This window comes from Schistocerca americana, chromosome 7 (genome assembly GCF_021461395.2).
Source record: "Schistocerca americana isolate TAMUIC-IGC-003095 chromosome 7, iqSchAmer2.1, whole genome shotgun sequence".
NCBI classification, from domain to species: Eukaryota; Metazoa; Arthropoda; class Insecta; order Orthoptera; family Acrididae; genus Schistocerca; species Schistocerca americana.
In genome coordinates this window covers 283,033,259-283,050,898 of record NC_060125.1, presented here as the reverse complement: position 1 = coordinate 283,050,898, position 17,640 = coordinate 283,033,259, and the positions used below count along the sequence as shown (strand labels likewise).

At 39.8% G+C, this 17,640-nt stretch overlaps 1 protein-coding gene across 1 annotated transcript in view; it reads left to right on the top strand.

Moving 5' to 3' along the window:
- LOC124622875 (translation initiation factor IF-2-like) overlaps positions 1-16,933 on the top strand; it is a 168,455-nt gene extending 151,522 nt beyond the window's left edge. The window contains exon 3 of the mRNA XM_047148669.1: positions 16,547-16,933. Coding sequence (XP_047004625.1) covers positions 16,547-16,933 — 387 coding nt within the window. The remainder of the gene's footprint in view (positions 1-16,546) is intronic.
- The last annotated feature ends 707 nt before the right edge of the window (positions 16,934-17,640 follow it).

The following is a 17,640-nucleotide window of genomic DNA, read 5'->3' as shown; positions in this document are numbered from 1 at the left end:
ATCCACGTGATTACTCTGCTATTCACAATAAAGTGCAGAGGGTCCAATGAACCACCTTCAAGCTGTCTCTCTACCGTTCCACTCTCGAACGGCACGCGGAAAAAACGAACTTGGTTCAAATGGCTCTGAGCACTATGGGACTCAACTGCTGTGGTCATAAGTCCCCTAGAACTTAGAACTACTTAAACCTAACTAACCTAAGGACATCACACACATCCATGCCCGAGGCAGGATTCGAACCGGCGACCGTAGTGGTCGTACGGTTCCAGACTGCAGCGCCTTTAACGGCTCGGCCACTCCGGCCGGAAAAAAAAAAAAAAAAAAAAAAAAAAAAAAAAAAAAAAAAAAAAACGAACTAAAATTTTTTTGTGCGAGACCTGACTTCTCTTACTATACCGTAATGCTCATTTGTTCCTATGTAGGTGGGTGCCAACAGAATGTTTTCGCAATCGGAGTAGAAAACTGGTGATTGAAATATCATGAGATGATCCCGTCGTAACGAAAAACGCCTTTGTTTTAGTGATAAACACTCCTCTTGACGTATCATGTCTGTGGCACTATCTCCCCTATTTGACACCGAAAAATTATTGCGATAATACGGAACGAGCTGCCCTTCTTTGAACTTTTTCGGTGTCATTCGTCAGTCCCACCTGATGTAGATTTCACACCGTACAGCAATACTCCAGAATAGGGCGGACAAGCGTGGCGCAAGCAGTCTATTTAGCAGACCTGTTGCACCTTTTCAGTTCTCTGCCAATGAATCGGTCTTTCGTTTGCTCTACCCACAATACTATCTATGTGATCGTTCCAATCTAGATTATTTGTAATTGTAACCGCTAAGTATTTAGTTGAATTTACAGCCTTCAGGTTGTAAAAGGTATGCGCTGCCTGCGATATAGAATCGCTGACCAGAGAGCAGTGTTGACTGCAGTACGAACTGTGTAACTGTAGCAGTTATTTGTTGCTTGTCGCTAGTCTGAGGTTGTCAGCCCTTGTCTGCAGTCTGCTCTGGTCGGGAATCTGGAGATGGAGTATTACTGTATAAGGTAAAGAAGCAGCGTCGCTCATATCTAGTAATGTATCTGAACTGTCATCCAAAGGTTTTAAAAATGTCCTAATAATAATTTTGGTGACATAAAGTAATTTTTTTAAAAAAAGCATTCATTTCAAAAAATCAGTTGCTTCCTTTCACAAATCACAAATGTATAGGCCAGCATTGCACGGAGCTGTGCCAAAAATTTTTTTAGGTAAGAGCAGATATATTCGCAGTTTTTATTGAGGTAAGAATTTTTGCTTTTTTATTCAGAATGATCTTACAGGGCCATGACGCATCACTGCCGTCGTCCAAATTTTACCAGGTTACTGAATTTATATTTTATTATGAGGTTTAAGAATTTTTCTGTTTCGTGCTTACATTAAATGAGAAAAGAATTTTGTGCGTACATTAAATGTGAATGCATTTCTGTACGGAGATTATAAATGGGAACCAGTTTTGTTCTGAGGTTACACTAAATTAGAATCACATTCATTATTCATATTTAAATACATTTAATTATTTCGTGTGGGGAGGTTACACTTGACGACATCCGCCCAGGATCGTATTTCTTTGTGAATCTTCTGATAAGTAGTCTTATATCTGCTCTTATTTACTTAAATGTAGTTTGCACATGGCGCAACGCATTTACTAATTTGTCACTCTTTCTTTCACAGATCATCGACAATTTGTTGCTCTTTGTTGTAATTGTGTTTGTTCCATTTTTTTTGCTTTGTCTTTATTGCATTTCGTGCTTAATTTTGATTTGTGAAAAATGCCGGGAAAAACTGTTAACAGTACATCGCGATGTGCAATGAGTGAAATAGCAGACTCGAATAATTTGACCGATAATACTTGCGACACTCAGTGTAATAGTGATAATCCACTAATTACAGTTAATCAGTATGTACCGATCTCTAATATTGATTTTGATCCTAATGATGAACAAACAAATTCAATTGTGTCGTCTGTTAATTTAACGACAATTGATGATGCGGCACGTTCCATTACCATTGTAACGCTGCCCTGTTTGACACACCCGGTTTGCAAAATTTACGTAGTGAACAGATAATTGTTTCTAATGTAGGTGAACAATGTACTCAAAGTACGTCAGATTTGTTCGATTCCGGTGTAGTGACCAACAGTGCACATCCGATTGGCAAACCTTTTCGAGAATCACAGAATGACCAAATGGTTACAGAATACGTGACAATTGCAGGTACGCCATCAAACAGCACAGAGATTAGAGTGGGTAATATTGGCTGGGATCAAGTTGTAGCATTATTACTACAAATCAAGAAAGAACAAGACGACCTTCTCAAACAATTTAATGAAAAACTAGACAACAATTATAAACAACTTCATGGATCGTTCAAACAACGTAATGACAATTTCAAACAGTGGAATGAAAAACTAAACAACAATTTCAAACAACTTAATGAAAAACTAGGCAGCAATTATAAACAACTTAATGAATCGTGCAAACAATTTAATGAACGTTTCAAACAGTCGAATGAAAAACACGACAACCTTAATGAACAGAACAAACAACTTAATGAACAGATTACATCCGTTACCGTGCAATGTCATGATACTAAAGAACAATTACGTGAGGAAATTAAGGCTTGTGCTAGTAACAGTAGTGAAGAAATTAGATTTGTTGCACATGCATTAAGTAATACGGATGCAGCGACAACAGAATCACTTAGAGATGAAAGTAGTGCGGCCGCTGAACAATGTTCTGAAAATGCGACACAGTTACACGACGAGTTTAATTTAAAGTCACCAGAACTTTCACACACTCTGGATACGGAAGTCGATAAGAAATTTGACCAACAGGTCACCCAAATTGACGAACGTTTTAAAGTGACAGAAATGAAAAATGGTTCAGTCACTAACACGTCACATCATATGCCACATTCCGAACATTTGTCACACTGACACAGTCAGTGTAACTTATATAATTTACAGAGAGTACGTGACTTAGATTCAGAACAGTCACAGACAAACAGATAAGCATACAACCCTGAACCTATTCATACATACAGAGACGATAATTTTTATTACAAACACTTTCTATCCATGAGAAAATTTAAGGTATTTAAAAATGACAGAGCACAGGTACATGCTTTGGACTGGATACGACAATTTGCTTTTGTATTTTCATCAGCATTGCCTGTAATGCAGAAACTAGAATTGGGCTAGATACAACAATTTGTTTTTGAATTTTCACCGGTATTGCCTGTATCGCAAAAACTAAAATTTATCTGCAGCGCGTAATTGACCTCAGGGGATTCACTACGCTTCAATGAATATATGCCGTAGCGTGCACAGGGCCCCGAGCCGTAGTAGTGCTGTTTCATCTTTAGTTTTCTGCACTGCTGCCTTCTCTTCTACTATCCTTTATATCTATCAAAATAGCTCTTTAACTATCTACCTATCTAGAATTAGAAACGTGTAAAGAAAACCTGATATGAAAAAATTTTATCGAAAGTGACAGTTCTCTTTAGAGCCAGCCGAAGTGGCCGAGCGGTTAAAGGCGCTACAGTCTGGGACCGCACGACCGCTATGGTCGCAGGTTCGAATCCTGCCTCCGGCATGGATGTGTGTGATGTCCTTAGGTTAGTTAGGTTTAAGTAGTTCTAAGTTCTAGGGGACTTATGACCACAGCAGTTGAGTCTCATAGTGCTCAGAGCCATTTGAACCATTTGAGTTCTCTTTAGACACTCCCGAAATGACAACTACCGCCGTAATTTTAATAACAGATAAAATTGTAATCATCAGTATGTACAACATTTTCAGTAATCGTCAAAATTATCAGCAACCGCATTTTGGTAACAACAGCATCAAAACCAACCGGTTAGCATACCTAACCAACAATGTAATGTGCAAGGTCAACCAAGCTTTAATGTTTCGCCGCCTACACGTATAGCGTCGGCCACACCAAATAGTAACGCACAGCAACAAGGAAATAACTACGTACAGAAAACACACTATTTCAGCTCATATCGCAATGCACCGTATAGAAATGACTGTCATGACAGACGTAAAAATAATGAACACAATTTTCAGCGTACGTTTAATAACAGTCGGTCTTACCAACAACAAAATCATCCGCAACAACAAATTATCATGAATGAACCAGACAGTAGATATCATCCCGAACGTAATACGTCAGCACGAAATAACAGAACAGTACAAATAGTGGAAATGCCACAGCATCCTCCCGCAAATGATAGCACGTCAGATAGAATTTGACTAGATACAGTACAGGTTGCATCTTCTAGCAACGCAAGCAATACTTTTGACACGCAGAATCTTGTTAACGAAAATGTTATTACTTTTGACGACATCCGAAACACTCTTTTGCAGGAAGGACCAGTTATTCAAAAAAACCATTTCCCACCCTGTCTTTGAAGTAAAGATTAGATCATCCAAATTTTCGGTAGTAATCGATTCTGGATCACCTATGTCAGTTATAAATGAGGAAACTTTCAACGAATGTAACAAAAAGAATACCTATCCTACGTTACCATTAGGCAAAACTAAAGTAAAAGGAGCAGTATCTGGTAAAGGAGTACATGTAAAATTACAGACACATTTATCATTTTGTATTGCAGGTCATACATTTCACTCAAATTTTTGGGTTGTTCCTTTATTGACAACAGACGTTATTTTAGGTACGAATTTTCTGGTACAACACGACGCAATTATTGACTATCAAAGCTCCTATTTAATGTTAAAGGATGAAAATGTACAACTGGCTTTAGAATTTCAGCACTCTTTATCTGCAGAAGAACAAACTATTAATCGTACAGAGGTCATTTCCGGATCACGCGTCATAGACTGTCATTCCACATTGTTCACAGATACGTACGTACACAACTATAATACTACAGACGAAGCTGACTACGTTGTTATGCAAATGATTTCTGATAAAGTTAAACAGAGCAGTGCAAATACAGACGCTGAACGCATGCAACTACGCAAAATTCTTTTACAGCAAGCTCCAGTTTTTGACAACGTTCCTGGTACTACGTCCGGTATCATGTATGAATTTCAAGTTAAACAGCACGACACATTTAAAGCCAAACATTATCCCATTCCGTATATTCACAGAGAACATGTTAAGAAAGAATTGCAAGCTATGCTTAACCAAGGAATTATTGAACCGGCAGTTAGTCCGCACATAAACCCGCTCCATATTGTTAAGAAAAAGGATGGTTCACTTCGCCTCGTACTTGATTCGCGTCACATCAACGACATTATTATTAATGAAACAGATCGCCCACAGACACTAGAAGACCTTGTACTGAAATTTCATGGTACTGCTATTTATTCCACATTAGATTTGAAATCGGGATTTTGGCAAATTCAACTCCACCCGAACTGCAGTAAGTACACGGCTTTCTCTGTTTTGGTGACTGTTATCAATTTTGTAAATTACCGTTCGGTTTAACTATTTCTTCGGCAGCATTTATTCGCGGTTTGAATACTATACTTCCGACAGAACTTAAAGACAGAATCACAACGTACGTAGACGACATTCTTCTTGCAGAAGCTAACTGGTCTGAACACAATCTGATTCTTGAACAACAGTTGCTAACTTTTAGTGCACGAGGACTCACAGTTAATCTCAGTAAATCGCACTTTGGCAAGACTTCTATAAAATTTCTCGGACATGTAATTTCAGCAGAAGGCATTGCGCCTGACGCGGAAAAACTTCAAGCTTTACGTGACATTACTGTCCCTACGGCGAAGAAACAACTACGCAGCTTTTTGGGTTTAATTAACTTTTTTCGTAAATTTATTCATTACTCTGCTTTAGACACCCCTAGATTATATCAATTGACGGGTAAAAACACTATTTGGTCCTGGGATAGCCAAGCACATTCTGAATTTATGAACCTGAAAGAAGCTTTGTTGAATGCACCACTTGTATCACATCCAGATCTTACTAGAAATTTTTCCATTGCCACCGACAGTTCTAACACCGCTTTAGGCGTACACATTTTTCAGGAAACTGAAGAAGATGGTTGTACTGTAATTAAAAACATCGCCTTTGCAATTCGCATTCTGTCACCTGCTGAACGCAACTATTCTGTTACAGAACTTGAAACATTATGTGTTGTTTGGGCATTTACGAGATTTCGGCATTTTCTTTATGGAAGACACTCTACCGTTTACACAGATCATAGAGCTATACAGTTTTTACTCTCCGCTAAATTTACACACGACAGATTAAGCAGATGGAAACTTTATTTACTGGAATTTAATTTTACAGTTGCTCACATTCCCGGTACACAAAATATTATAGCAGACGCACTATCCGTTCTCTCAGCAACAATCAGCAAGACATCGCAACCAACTTCTGCAAGGCAAACTTCAGCGTCATGCACATTCAACAAGTTGCTTTTGAAAATTTCATTCCGTCGTCATTACAAGACATAGCGCAAGAGCAGAGTAAAGACAACGTATGGAAAGAAATTAAACAGCTTTGGCAAGATAGGAATAATGTTACCATTAGAAACCATTACATTGTACGGAATAATATTCTGTTTCGACGCTCTCACCCTGACAGCAACAATTGGTTATTATGTATTCCAGACGAGCTTGTTAACAAATTAATTTGGTATACTCATTTAAGTTATGCACATTACGGAGCCAGAAAATGTTTTCTTATACTGAGACAGAACTGTTATTTTACCAACATGGAGAAACGTATTCGACGAGTTTTAGCGTCATGTAAAATCTGCCAGAAAGCTAAGTCAGATACGACTTCACATATTCCTCCGTTACATCCCATTGTACCTGTTAAATTGAGACACATGGCTACTGTAGATATTTTTGGTCCGATTCCCAGAACTAATTGAGGTTTTTGCTACATCTTTGTCGCTGTTGAACTCACTTCAAAATTTGTTACCTTCACTCCGTTACGCAAAGCTACTGCTAAAACTGTTTCGAAAGCATTTGTAAAACATTTTCTATTCCATGTAGGGCATGTATGTAAAGTTATTTCCGACAATGGATCACAGTTTCGATCTGCTATATGGACACGTATGTTACGAGCTAGAAACATTTATCCGATCTATATATCCAGGTACCATGCTTCTTCGAACCCTTGACGAATGAAAGAAATTGGTAAACTGTGTAGAATATACTGCCATAAAAAACATATTGATTGGGACACACACATACTCTAATTCCAAGATGTAATTAATTCCATACCAAATGAATCTACTACGCTATCTCCGACCGTTATACTGAAAAATGTTGAACCACCTAACAAAATTAAAGAATTAGTAACCTTTCCTACATCTCGTCGACTACGACACCGTGAAATAATTGACATTGCGCTGAACAACATCAAACGTGCCGCAGAGCGCCAGAGAAGACAGCAGAAACAGGTTTGCACACGCCGTGATTTTCACATTGGACAGAAGACATTACTACGCACACATTATTTATCTGACAGAAGAAAGAGTAGATGTAGTAAATTTGAGCTTCTATACGCAGGTCCATATCGAATTCGCAGCATTCCTCACCCCAATGTAGTACACGTCGAAACTCTGAAACCAGAAAAAGTAAAGGCAATCACCATGTCTCCAATATTAAACCCTTTATTGAATGAAAATACTTTATGATTTATCACACTGTAATGTCATTTTCTGATTTTTATATGACCAATGATGCAATTATATCTATGTGATTACTTACTGACGATTATCGTATTTTTTCTTCGCAAGTGCCCGGCAAGATACGGTTAGCTGGTTGCCTTTCTTGTCGTTACACATCAGACCGTGCACATTTTCCATTCTTCATGTATGTATAATTGTTTTCCTGTTTTGTTTGTATGCACTATGAAATCTTTAAGATATAACAAACACCAGTTGACTCTGACATTTTGCCTTATGATATCTCAACATCGTGACTATTTTACATTTTTTTTTTTTTTTTTTTTTTTTGCTGCTACATTGTGATACTCTGTGTACATTTTTTGCACCTGCACACTGTCTATGTTTTTGACATAATACGTTTTCTGTAATGCTATGCTGTATGCTCAATTATATCACTTGCTGTTGTTGTTTGTTGTGGTCTTCAGTCCTGAGACTGGTTTGATGCAGCTCTCCATGCTACTCTACCCTGTGCAAGCTTCTTCATCTCCCAGTACCTACTGCAACCTACATCCCTCTGAATCTGCTTAGTGTATTGATCTCTTGGTCTCCCTCTACGATTTTTACCCTCCATGCTGCCCTCCAATGCTAAATTTGTGATCCCTTGATGCCTCAAAACATGTCCTACCAACCGATCCCCTCTTCTAGTCAAGTTGTGCCACAAACTTCTCTTCTCCCCAATCCTATTCAATGCCTCCTCATTAGTTACGTGATCTACCCACCTTATCTTCAGCATTCTTCTGTAGCACCACATTTCGAAAGCTTCTATTCTCTTCTTGTCCAAACTGGTTATCGTCCATGTTTCACTTCCATACATGGCTACACTCCATACAAATACTTTCAGAAACGACTTCCTGACACTTAAATCTATACTCGATATTAACAAATTTCTCTTCTTCAGAAACGATTTCCTTGCCATTGCCAGTCTACATTTTATATCCTCTCTACTTCGACCATCATCAGTTATTTTACTCCCTAAATAGCAAAACTCCTTTACTACTTTAAGTGTCTCATTTCCTAATCTAATCCCCTCAGCATCACCCGATTTAATTTGACTACATTCCATTATATCACTAGAAACCAGTTTTTATTTAATGGGTATATGATTTAAATGCAAGAAATTAATCATTGTTCATCATTTTCAGAAAGCAATAACTTGTAAAAGAAATAAATTAAACAAACCGCAGTGGATTACTATGAAATGGGAATTTCACCTTCGGAATGAACGAAAGAAGATGCAATACCTGGTCACGAAGAGTAAATGGATCAGAATTAACAAGCATTAACAGGAATATACTATACACATCGTATGATAGCGGTCTTAACTAATTTTTTCTTTCAGAATACGAGGCGATTGATGCAGGCTGTCAGACAGAACTTCACATCTTAGTTTTAGTGATGAAATGTGCTAGAAATAAGGAACTCTATACTGTGAATAGTTGTATGAAGTAAATGGTAATATGAATAATGAAGAATGTAGTGTATTTTTGCAGATGATAATGAATGGTGATGAATAGTGATGAAGAATATGGTAATATGAATAGTGAAGTTTTTCTTTGCAGGTGATGATAATAATGAAGTTATGGTGATATGAGAATAATGATGAAGTTTATATATTTACTGTTAGTTAATAAATGCTATATAGTTATTTAAGTATTTGTTGCAGTTCGTTTTGACAGTATGTCTTATGTCGCATGGTATAATGACTGAAGGTTTTGGAAAGGACAGCTAGAGAACATATATATTTAATACACATTTCATTACCTGTTAATTCGAAGTTCACTACTTTTCAGCATAATATGCGTTTCTTCTTTCAGATCAATAGTCCATTTTGTATTTTTTCCAGGAGAAGCTATTCATGAAATTAATGTGCTATAAGCAGTTGGTCATTAAACCTGTTCTAGTACTTGCATTTTTTTTTACCCATTTGTGTGTGTTATTCATGAATGTGATCACATATACTCTATTTATTTCATAAGCTTGCTACAGCTGACTCATGACGGATGACTTTACCTATCATCATTTTCAGGAATAAGTCAAGAGTAAATATTGTTATGCCCTAGCAATTAATTATCGATCCCAACGCAATGCATTGCTAGTATAAAAAAAGTATTAACAGTCCCAAATAATGCTTCCAGCACATTAATGTGCTATAAGCAGTTGGTCATTAAACCTGTTCTAGTACTTGCATTTTTTTTTACCCATTTGTGTGTGTTATTCACGAATGTGATCACATATACTCTATTTATTTCATAAGCTTGCTGCAGCTGACTCATGACGAATGACTTTACCTATCATCATTTGCAGCAATAAGTCAAGAGTAAATATTGTTATGCCCTAGCAATTAATTATCGATCCCAACGCAATGCATTGCTAGTATAAAAAAAGTATTAACAGTCCCAAATAATGCTTCCAGTTTAAGAGAGTTCTGAGTAATACTGAATGATGTTTTTCTAATCACAGACCTTGAGTAATAGTTACAGTGTGTTACTTTTTAAATATGTCATATGTCACTTGAATGATGAGTTCTGAGTAACAGTGAATGATATTTTGTAATAATGCATACATGCGCTACACTCATTAGCTCCTGTTTTGAATGATGACTTCTGATGATTTGTAACTGTCCATTGAGTGCCAATAATTATTTTAAATATGTCATATGTCACTTGAATGATGAAAAATGTTTTGTAATATTCAATACTTGCTACATGTTTAGTAACTGGCCAATGAATGCCACTGTTTCTTATATTTGTATTATGTCACTTACATGCTATATATATTAATACTAGTAGCTTGATGCTACACTCCTTAGCTCCTGTTTTGAAGGATGACTTCTGATGTTTTGTAACCGGCCAATGAGTGCCAATAATTATTTTAAATATGTCGTATGTCACTTGAATGATGAAAAGATGAAAAATGTTTTGTAATATTTAATACTTGCTGGCCAATGAATGCCACTGTTTCTTATATTTGTATTATGTCACCTACATGCTATTATATATGAATACCAGTAGCTTGATGCTACACTCATTAGCTCCTGTTTTGAAGGATGACTTCTGATGGTTTGTAACTGGCCAATGAGTGCCAATGATTACTATAACTAGCTGAATTATGTAAATAGTATGCCATTAATTAACTCTTGTTTTGAATGATCACTTTTGAATAATGCATAAAATGGTTTGTAACTGGGCAATGAGTGCCAATGTTCACTATAATCAGATGACTTATGAACATTATTCTGTAATACTTCATACATAGTACACAAATGTTCAGTAACTAGGGGATGAGTGCCACCAATTACTCAAATCAGTTGATAGACTAGTGTAATTCTCAATGATGACTGGCATAAGACTTAATGTCCTTCACCTTCTGACCTAATTACCAGCAATTACTGCAATATCCGTTTGTTCTGTCTATCCTCATGATCATGGAGCACTATATTTGGTTTTTGCACTAATTCTACGTTGGTGTACCTTACAAGAACGTGGTGTTGACACGACATGCTGTCCACCACCTTGAGCGATGGAGATGTTATTATGGTCCCACTGTTTGGTGTACCTAATGTACTACCAAATTGATAACATCGAATATTAATACGACATTTCAGTTTCTTGGCTACACTGATTAATACTTCAGGGAAGAGAACTTCAGATTGTCTCACTTGGTGTTGCGCTTCTGTAAAAAGATATGGACTTTCAGTGCAGCTACGTGCAACCTACTGTGCTACAACCATGATGCAATCCTTCCCTTTCCTATCCTAATTCTTGTTAAATGGTAAAAAAAAAAAAATACTACAGTGCGTATGCACTTTATGTCATTTGCTAATATGATTTGTACTCATTGCGTATACATTTTGTGATCTCTTGATATGTTCTAGACTCAGTGCATGTGCACTATATGTTATTTCATGTTATGCACTTATATATATGTATATATTCTGTGACTGTAAACTTAGTTAATTAAGAAAAATTTGTTGCTCATGGCAAGTCCAAGTGACTCACCATCGCTGCCAAATTTTTGCCCCCCCCCCCCCCCCCCCAGTGGAGGGTTATGTAAGAAGTATGCGCTGCCTGCGATATAGAATCGCTGACCAGAGAGCAGTGTTGACTGCAGTACGAACTGTGTAACTGTAGCAGTTATTTGTTGCTTGTCGCTAGTCTGAGGTTGTCTGCGCTTGTCTGCAGTCTGCTCTGGTCGGGAATCTGGAGATGGAGTATTATTGTATAAGGTAAAGAAGCAGCGTCGCGCATATCTAGTAATGTATTTGAACTGTCATCCAAATGTTTTAAAAATGTCCTAATAATAATTTTGGTAATATAATGTAATTTAAAAAAAAAGCATTCGTTTCAAAAAATCAGTTGCTTCTTTTCACAAATCACAAATGTATAGGCCAGCATTGCACGGAGCTGTGCCAAAAAAAATTTTTAGGTAAGAGCAGATATATTCGCAGTTTTTATTGAGGTAAGAATTTTAGCTTTTAGATTCAGAATGATGTTACAGGGCCATGACGCACCACTGCTGTCGTCCAAATTTTACCAGGTTACTGAATTTATTTTTTATTATGAGGTTTAAGAATTTTTCGGTTTCGTATTACATTAAATGAGAAAAGAATTTTGTGCGTACATTAAAAGTGAATGCATTTCTGTACGGAGATTATAAATGGGAACCAGTTTTGTTCTGAGGTTACACTAAATTAGAATCACATTCATTATTTATATTTAAATACATTTAATTATTTCGTGTGGGGAGGTTACAAGGTTTGTGTGACTTATCGCGTTATCGCAGTTCAGCGGATTTCTTTTTGTACCTACGTGAATAACTTCACACTTTTCTTTATTCAGGGTCCGTTCAATGCACGTTGTTGAACATGATGCTCCGCAGCTGACGACCCTTACGTATAAGTGCTACCACCCTGACCAAACGAAGCAGTAAATCACGACTGCAATGAGCACAAGATCGTGTAGAGTGAACTGTGAGTGAATGGACACGTTGAAAATGTTTTCTCGTCGATAGTTGTGACCAGATATGCCGTATTCCAGACAAACGTCTGCTGAGAAACGTGCATAGTGCCGAAGATACAGGTTGGTTGGCAGCATTATGCTACTGGGCACATTCATATGGGCCTCAAGGGGACCTGTAGTAGTAACATAAGGTACAACAGCTATCCACTGATGGGCTTTATTTTACCTTCTTGCGGAGATGGCATCTTCGTATGATGATTGTAAAGCATGATACAGTGGTATGGGGAGCATGATACGGAAGTCACACATCTATGTTTAGGTCACCAGAACCTTCTGATCTAAACACGATGAAGCGCATCTGAGAAGCTATTAGGCGCTAGGTCCGCCAGTAATTTCCTAGATTTTCGTTACCTGTACGTACATATCACTTGTCAGATACCTTCCGAAATCTACGAAGGACTTGTAGAATTCATAACCCGAAGACTGGCCACTACATTGAATCCCGGAGGAGGACCAACACGTAATTAAGTAAGTGGTCTTAATGTTCTGGCTCATCTGGATGAGTTAGCTGGACCGTGGAGCATAATGCGACCTCGCCACGCAGCTTGTTTTAGGTAATATTCTTGTTTGCTGTAAGACAATTATATACACGGACTGTGCAGTGGTATGGGTGCAAGTACGGACATTCAGTACGGCAACCATTGTGGCGCCTTCTCTGACGTGGCAGGTGAGAAACTTGGGCTTATCACTAAAGTTTCCGTTCTGCGTGCAGCATCGTCAAAACGTATCGTCATTTTTAGTTTCCAAAAAGAACGAACGTTCCAATCACCACCTTCATACGGACTCAGCACTGGGCGTGCAACAATGAGGTGCCATCGGATATACAGCACCGTCAGGGTTGACAGTTAAATAATTCTAGCACTGAGCCGACGTATTCGCATGTGTCACCCTAGCTCATTTGAACTCTATTCCCATGCGGCTTAAAGCCTTTGTTGCTCTGTCTACTGGCATTCGCATCATTTATAGCCCCAATACATCTACCAATTTAATCATTCATTGCCTTCCAAATATTGTATAAGCACTATAAGTAAAGTTCCGTCCTTTACTGCGCTTCCTGGCAATATCACTTTAAGGCCAGCAGTGTTTGTGTACGGCAAAATTTCCTTAAAGATGACGTGCTTATCAAGGTCTTTCGCATCTTCCTTGCACTCCATAATACAGATTTAGGACGATAGACATACACCTCCTTTATACATACCTACAGACAAATGTCCTGATGAATAAATAGAATAATGTGCAGTTTCATTCAAATTGCATCAAGTGCAACACCTACATTACTCTCTAAGGTCGTATAGTACGGACTGTACTACACTTGTGTCTGGAAGGAGTTCTCTCACTTGAAGCCGTTTGGCTAAAACTCATCTCCGCGGTACGTCCCTCTTAATAAAGGTTTTCTGTCGTATCGCTAAGCTGATTAAGACGAATGCCTGGCCCTTTATGTTTCTTTCTAAGATGGAATGAGCCTTTTCCTCTTCCACTGAAATCAGATACGTCCGTAATGAACTATTCGTCAACGGCATGTAAAAAATATTCCACATTCCTTCCTATTCCTACCATCATTTTGAACTACACGGATAAAAGAAAATCACGTACGGCGCTTTTGGAAGTAGTTTGATGAAAAGACGGAGATTAAATTTAACCTTGGATTGCTGTCAAAACTGCCTATAATAGGTCTAAAAGTAAACTACAAATCTCAATACTGGGGACCCTCGAACAAGAAACGTTGTGACGTCTTATTAAAGGTCACCAAACGCTGTGCTGAAGTTCAGCAAGTGGGCTGGGCAGTGCCTCTCAGACGTGAGTTTACTGAACGTATACCTCGCAGCCAGCTCACCGCTACACAATCTATACATACTTCGAGCAGTTAGACGTGTGCGTACAATACGGACTCGACTCTCTCGCTGGTAGAATTCAACGTGTAAAAAGGGTTTCCATTTAAAAGTATAGTCAACGTAAAAATATGGTCCGCTGTGCAATAGATTTCTTCAAACATAAATGTCAGTAAGTATATTAAATGAAACATTTCTTAAGTTTGTGGAAAAGATCTCCATTGAACTGTCCTATATGTGATGAGTGTTAATTAAATTAGAAACTATTTGCCAGTTTCTACTCATTGGTACACCCAGGAAGAGATAAAGAAGAATGTAGTGCAGTTCCTTCATCACAAAATGACTATGAGAGCAAAAGACTAGTTACCACTACGGGTAATTCTTTTAATTTGCAAACGCTTTATACCTACAAGGAGCAAGAAACCTGGTCTGCAGACGCAGCGGCATCGACATCACCAGTTAGGCACGTACGAAATGTGCTATAATTTGACTTCCCACTATTTAATAAGAACGTACGTCTTTGACATTTGAATCATAGTCGTCTCAAACCTCATACAGCTAGATTAGTTGAGGCTTGAGATTATTCACAAATTTTGTTTCAGTTACCACTTAGCAAGTAATGTAAATGAAGCACAATTCTATTATTCCGCATTTCCTGGACTGGGATATTGTAATAATGGGAGTTTCTGTAATTATTAAGGAACCTACGGCCACGGAACTTTAATTTCTGTACCAGTCTGAGTCTTCTACCTTCCTATATCTTATTCATCTTCCACAATTGGAAATTCTTACAGTTTATAATTAGTTCATTTGGTCAATTACATACTTTCTTAAATTGGCAATTTCACTAAAAGTAGCAGCATCAACGAAAGACCCCATGTTACCATAAATCTGCTAATTATGCAGGCCTGTATTGCCAGAGATGCTGCGTACTGTTGATATAGTGGTCTTCAATCCGATATCCTGACTCAACCCAATGTCCGTCCGGAAATGGGAGACACGGCGATCCGGACACACTGGCGCGGATCCAGTCATGTAGAGGTAACTCTTGCCCATTGTTCACGACGTCTCCCCACAAGAAGGAAGCGAGCCGCGTCCAGCAAGATGACCCAGTGACAAGGCTCATAAACGGTCAAAAGACCAAACACACGTCGCCCAAAAAGACGACCAACTGAACGAGCGACCCAAGGCCGATCCCGCTCCCATCTCCGTCCGTCGGCCAGTTCATCCTGCGTCGCGGGCGGTCGGCGAGTACTGGCTGTCCGCGCCTCCCTAGCGCTCCGTCCCCGACTGCTGCTACGTCCCGACTGCACTTCCGCCGCGTTCCAACTCAACGACTCCCCGGTGCGATCTCCAACCCACGACACACGTCGGCTGAGAAGTAATAGCCGCGCAACAAACATAATACGACAGGGCTAATATTGATAAGCGCTGCTGCTTCCACTCACGGGCTGGCCAGACAACAATTCAATGACACCACTAAAATGACGAGGCGGCCGTGCGGTAAGAACAAGAATAGATGGTACGAACTTGAGCCACGCACGGCTCAGCCTCACACAAGTCTGCGCACCCAAAAGGAGTACACAAAATTTAATTGGACAATATTTCCTCATCCACCACATACTTTCAGAAAAAATGGTGTTACATTACTTACTGAACTACTCCCGTTTCTTGTACCGCTTGTAACGTACTGTAGACTATTTGAAAATGGCTGTAAGCACTATGTGACTTAACATGTGAGGTCATCAGTCACCTAGACTTTGAACTACTTCAACGTAACTAACATAAGGACAACACACACACCCATGTCCGGGGCAGGATTTGAATCTGCGACCGTAGCAGTAGCGCAGTTCCGAACTGAAGCGCCTAGAACCGCTCGGCCACAGCGGCCGGCAGACTCTTGGATTTCCTTTTTATTTATATACTGTTACCTGGATTGAGCAGATGTGAATATTCCATTTAGAATGACAGGTGGCTTGTCGGCTGTAGTGTCGGGCTGGAAGGAGTGACGGCGCGAGCACCCAGGGCTGGCCAGCGGCCGCCCCTCCCGGCACCCCGTGTCCCGGCGCGTCTGCTGACAGCCCAATTAGCCTGGCAGCGCGCGATGACAGCGCCAGGGCGGCGCCACCCGGCCGGCCCGAGCCCCGCCTGTCGCCGCCAGCCACGCCGGGACAAGTGACGCGCGCAACTTCGACAGCAAGTGCCGGCAGCCGCCGGTGCTGCCGGGCTATTGCTCATTTTCCTCTCAAAACTCGCTCTGGTCCAGGGGGCTCGCCAGCCACCAGCCGCTACCGCTGCCACTGGCGGTGTGTCACCACCAGCAGGGCTATCGACTTGTCTCTGCCTGCTGTCAATTCCACAGATCTCACTTCGTGAATGCCAGGTAACACTCGATGAGGTCACACGCCGGCTTGCATGAGCTTGCTACATACCAGCAAGGCCGCGCGGGATTAACCGAGCCGTCTTTGGCGCTGCAGTCATGGACTGTGCGGCTGGTCCAGGCGAAGGTTCGAGTCCTCCCTCCGGCATGGCTGTGTGTTTGTCCTTAGGATAATTTAGGTTAAGTAGTGTGTAAGCTTAGGGACTGATGACCTTAGCAGTTAAGTCCCAGGCCGGCCGGTGTGGCCGAGAGGTTCTAGGCGCTTCAGTCTGGAACCGCGCGACCGCTACGGTCGCAGGTTCGAATCCTGCCTCGGGCATGGATGCGTGTGATGTCCTTAGGTTAGTTAGGTTTAAGTAGTTCTAAGTTCTAGGGGACTGATGACCACAGATGTTAAGTCTCATAGTGCTCAGAGCCATTTGAACCGTTTTGAAGTTAAGTCCCATAAGAATTCACACACATTTGAACATTTGAACATACCAGCAAGGTGAAGCAACAACAGGAACATATCTTGTGGGTCGTTTCAGACATGTGACTGCCGAAGGAACGGCGCTGGGAACACGGCAGCCGGTTACGCACTTTTCACCTTAGCACGACTGCCGTGTAATCAGCGCAAGACTGCGACAACATTACCTGAAACCATGTAGTCACTCCAGCATATCAGACTTCTGCGGTGGTAACGATATTCCTAAATTTTTACACA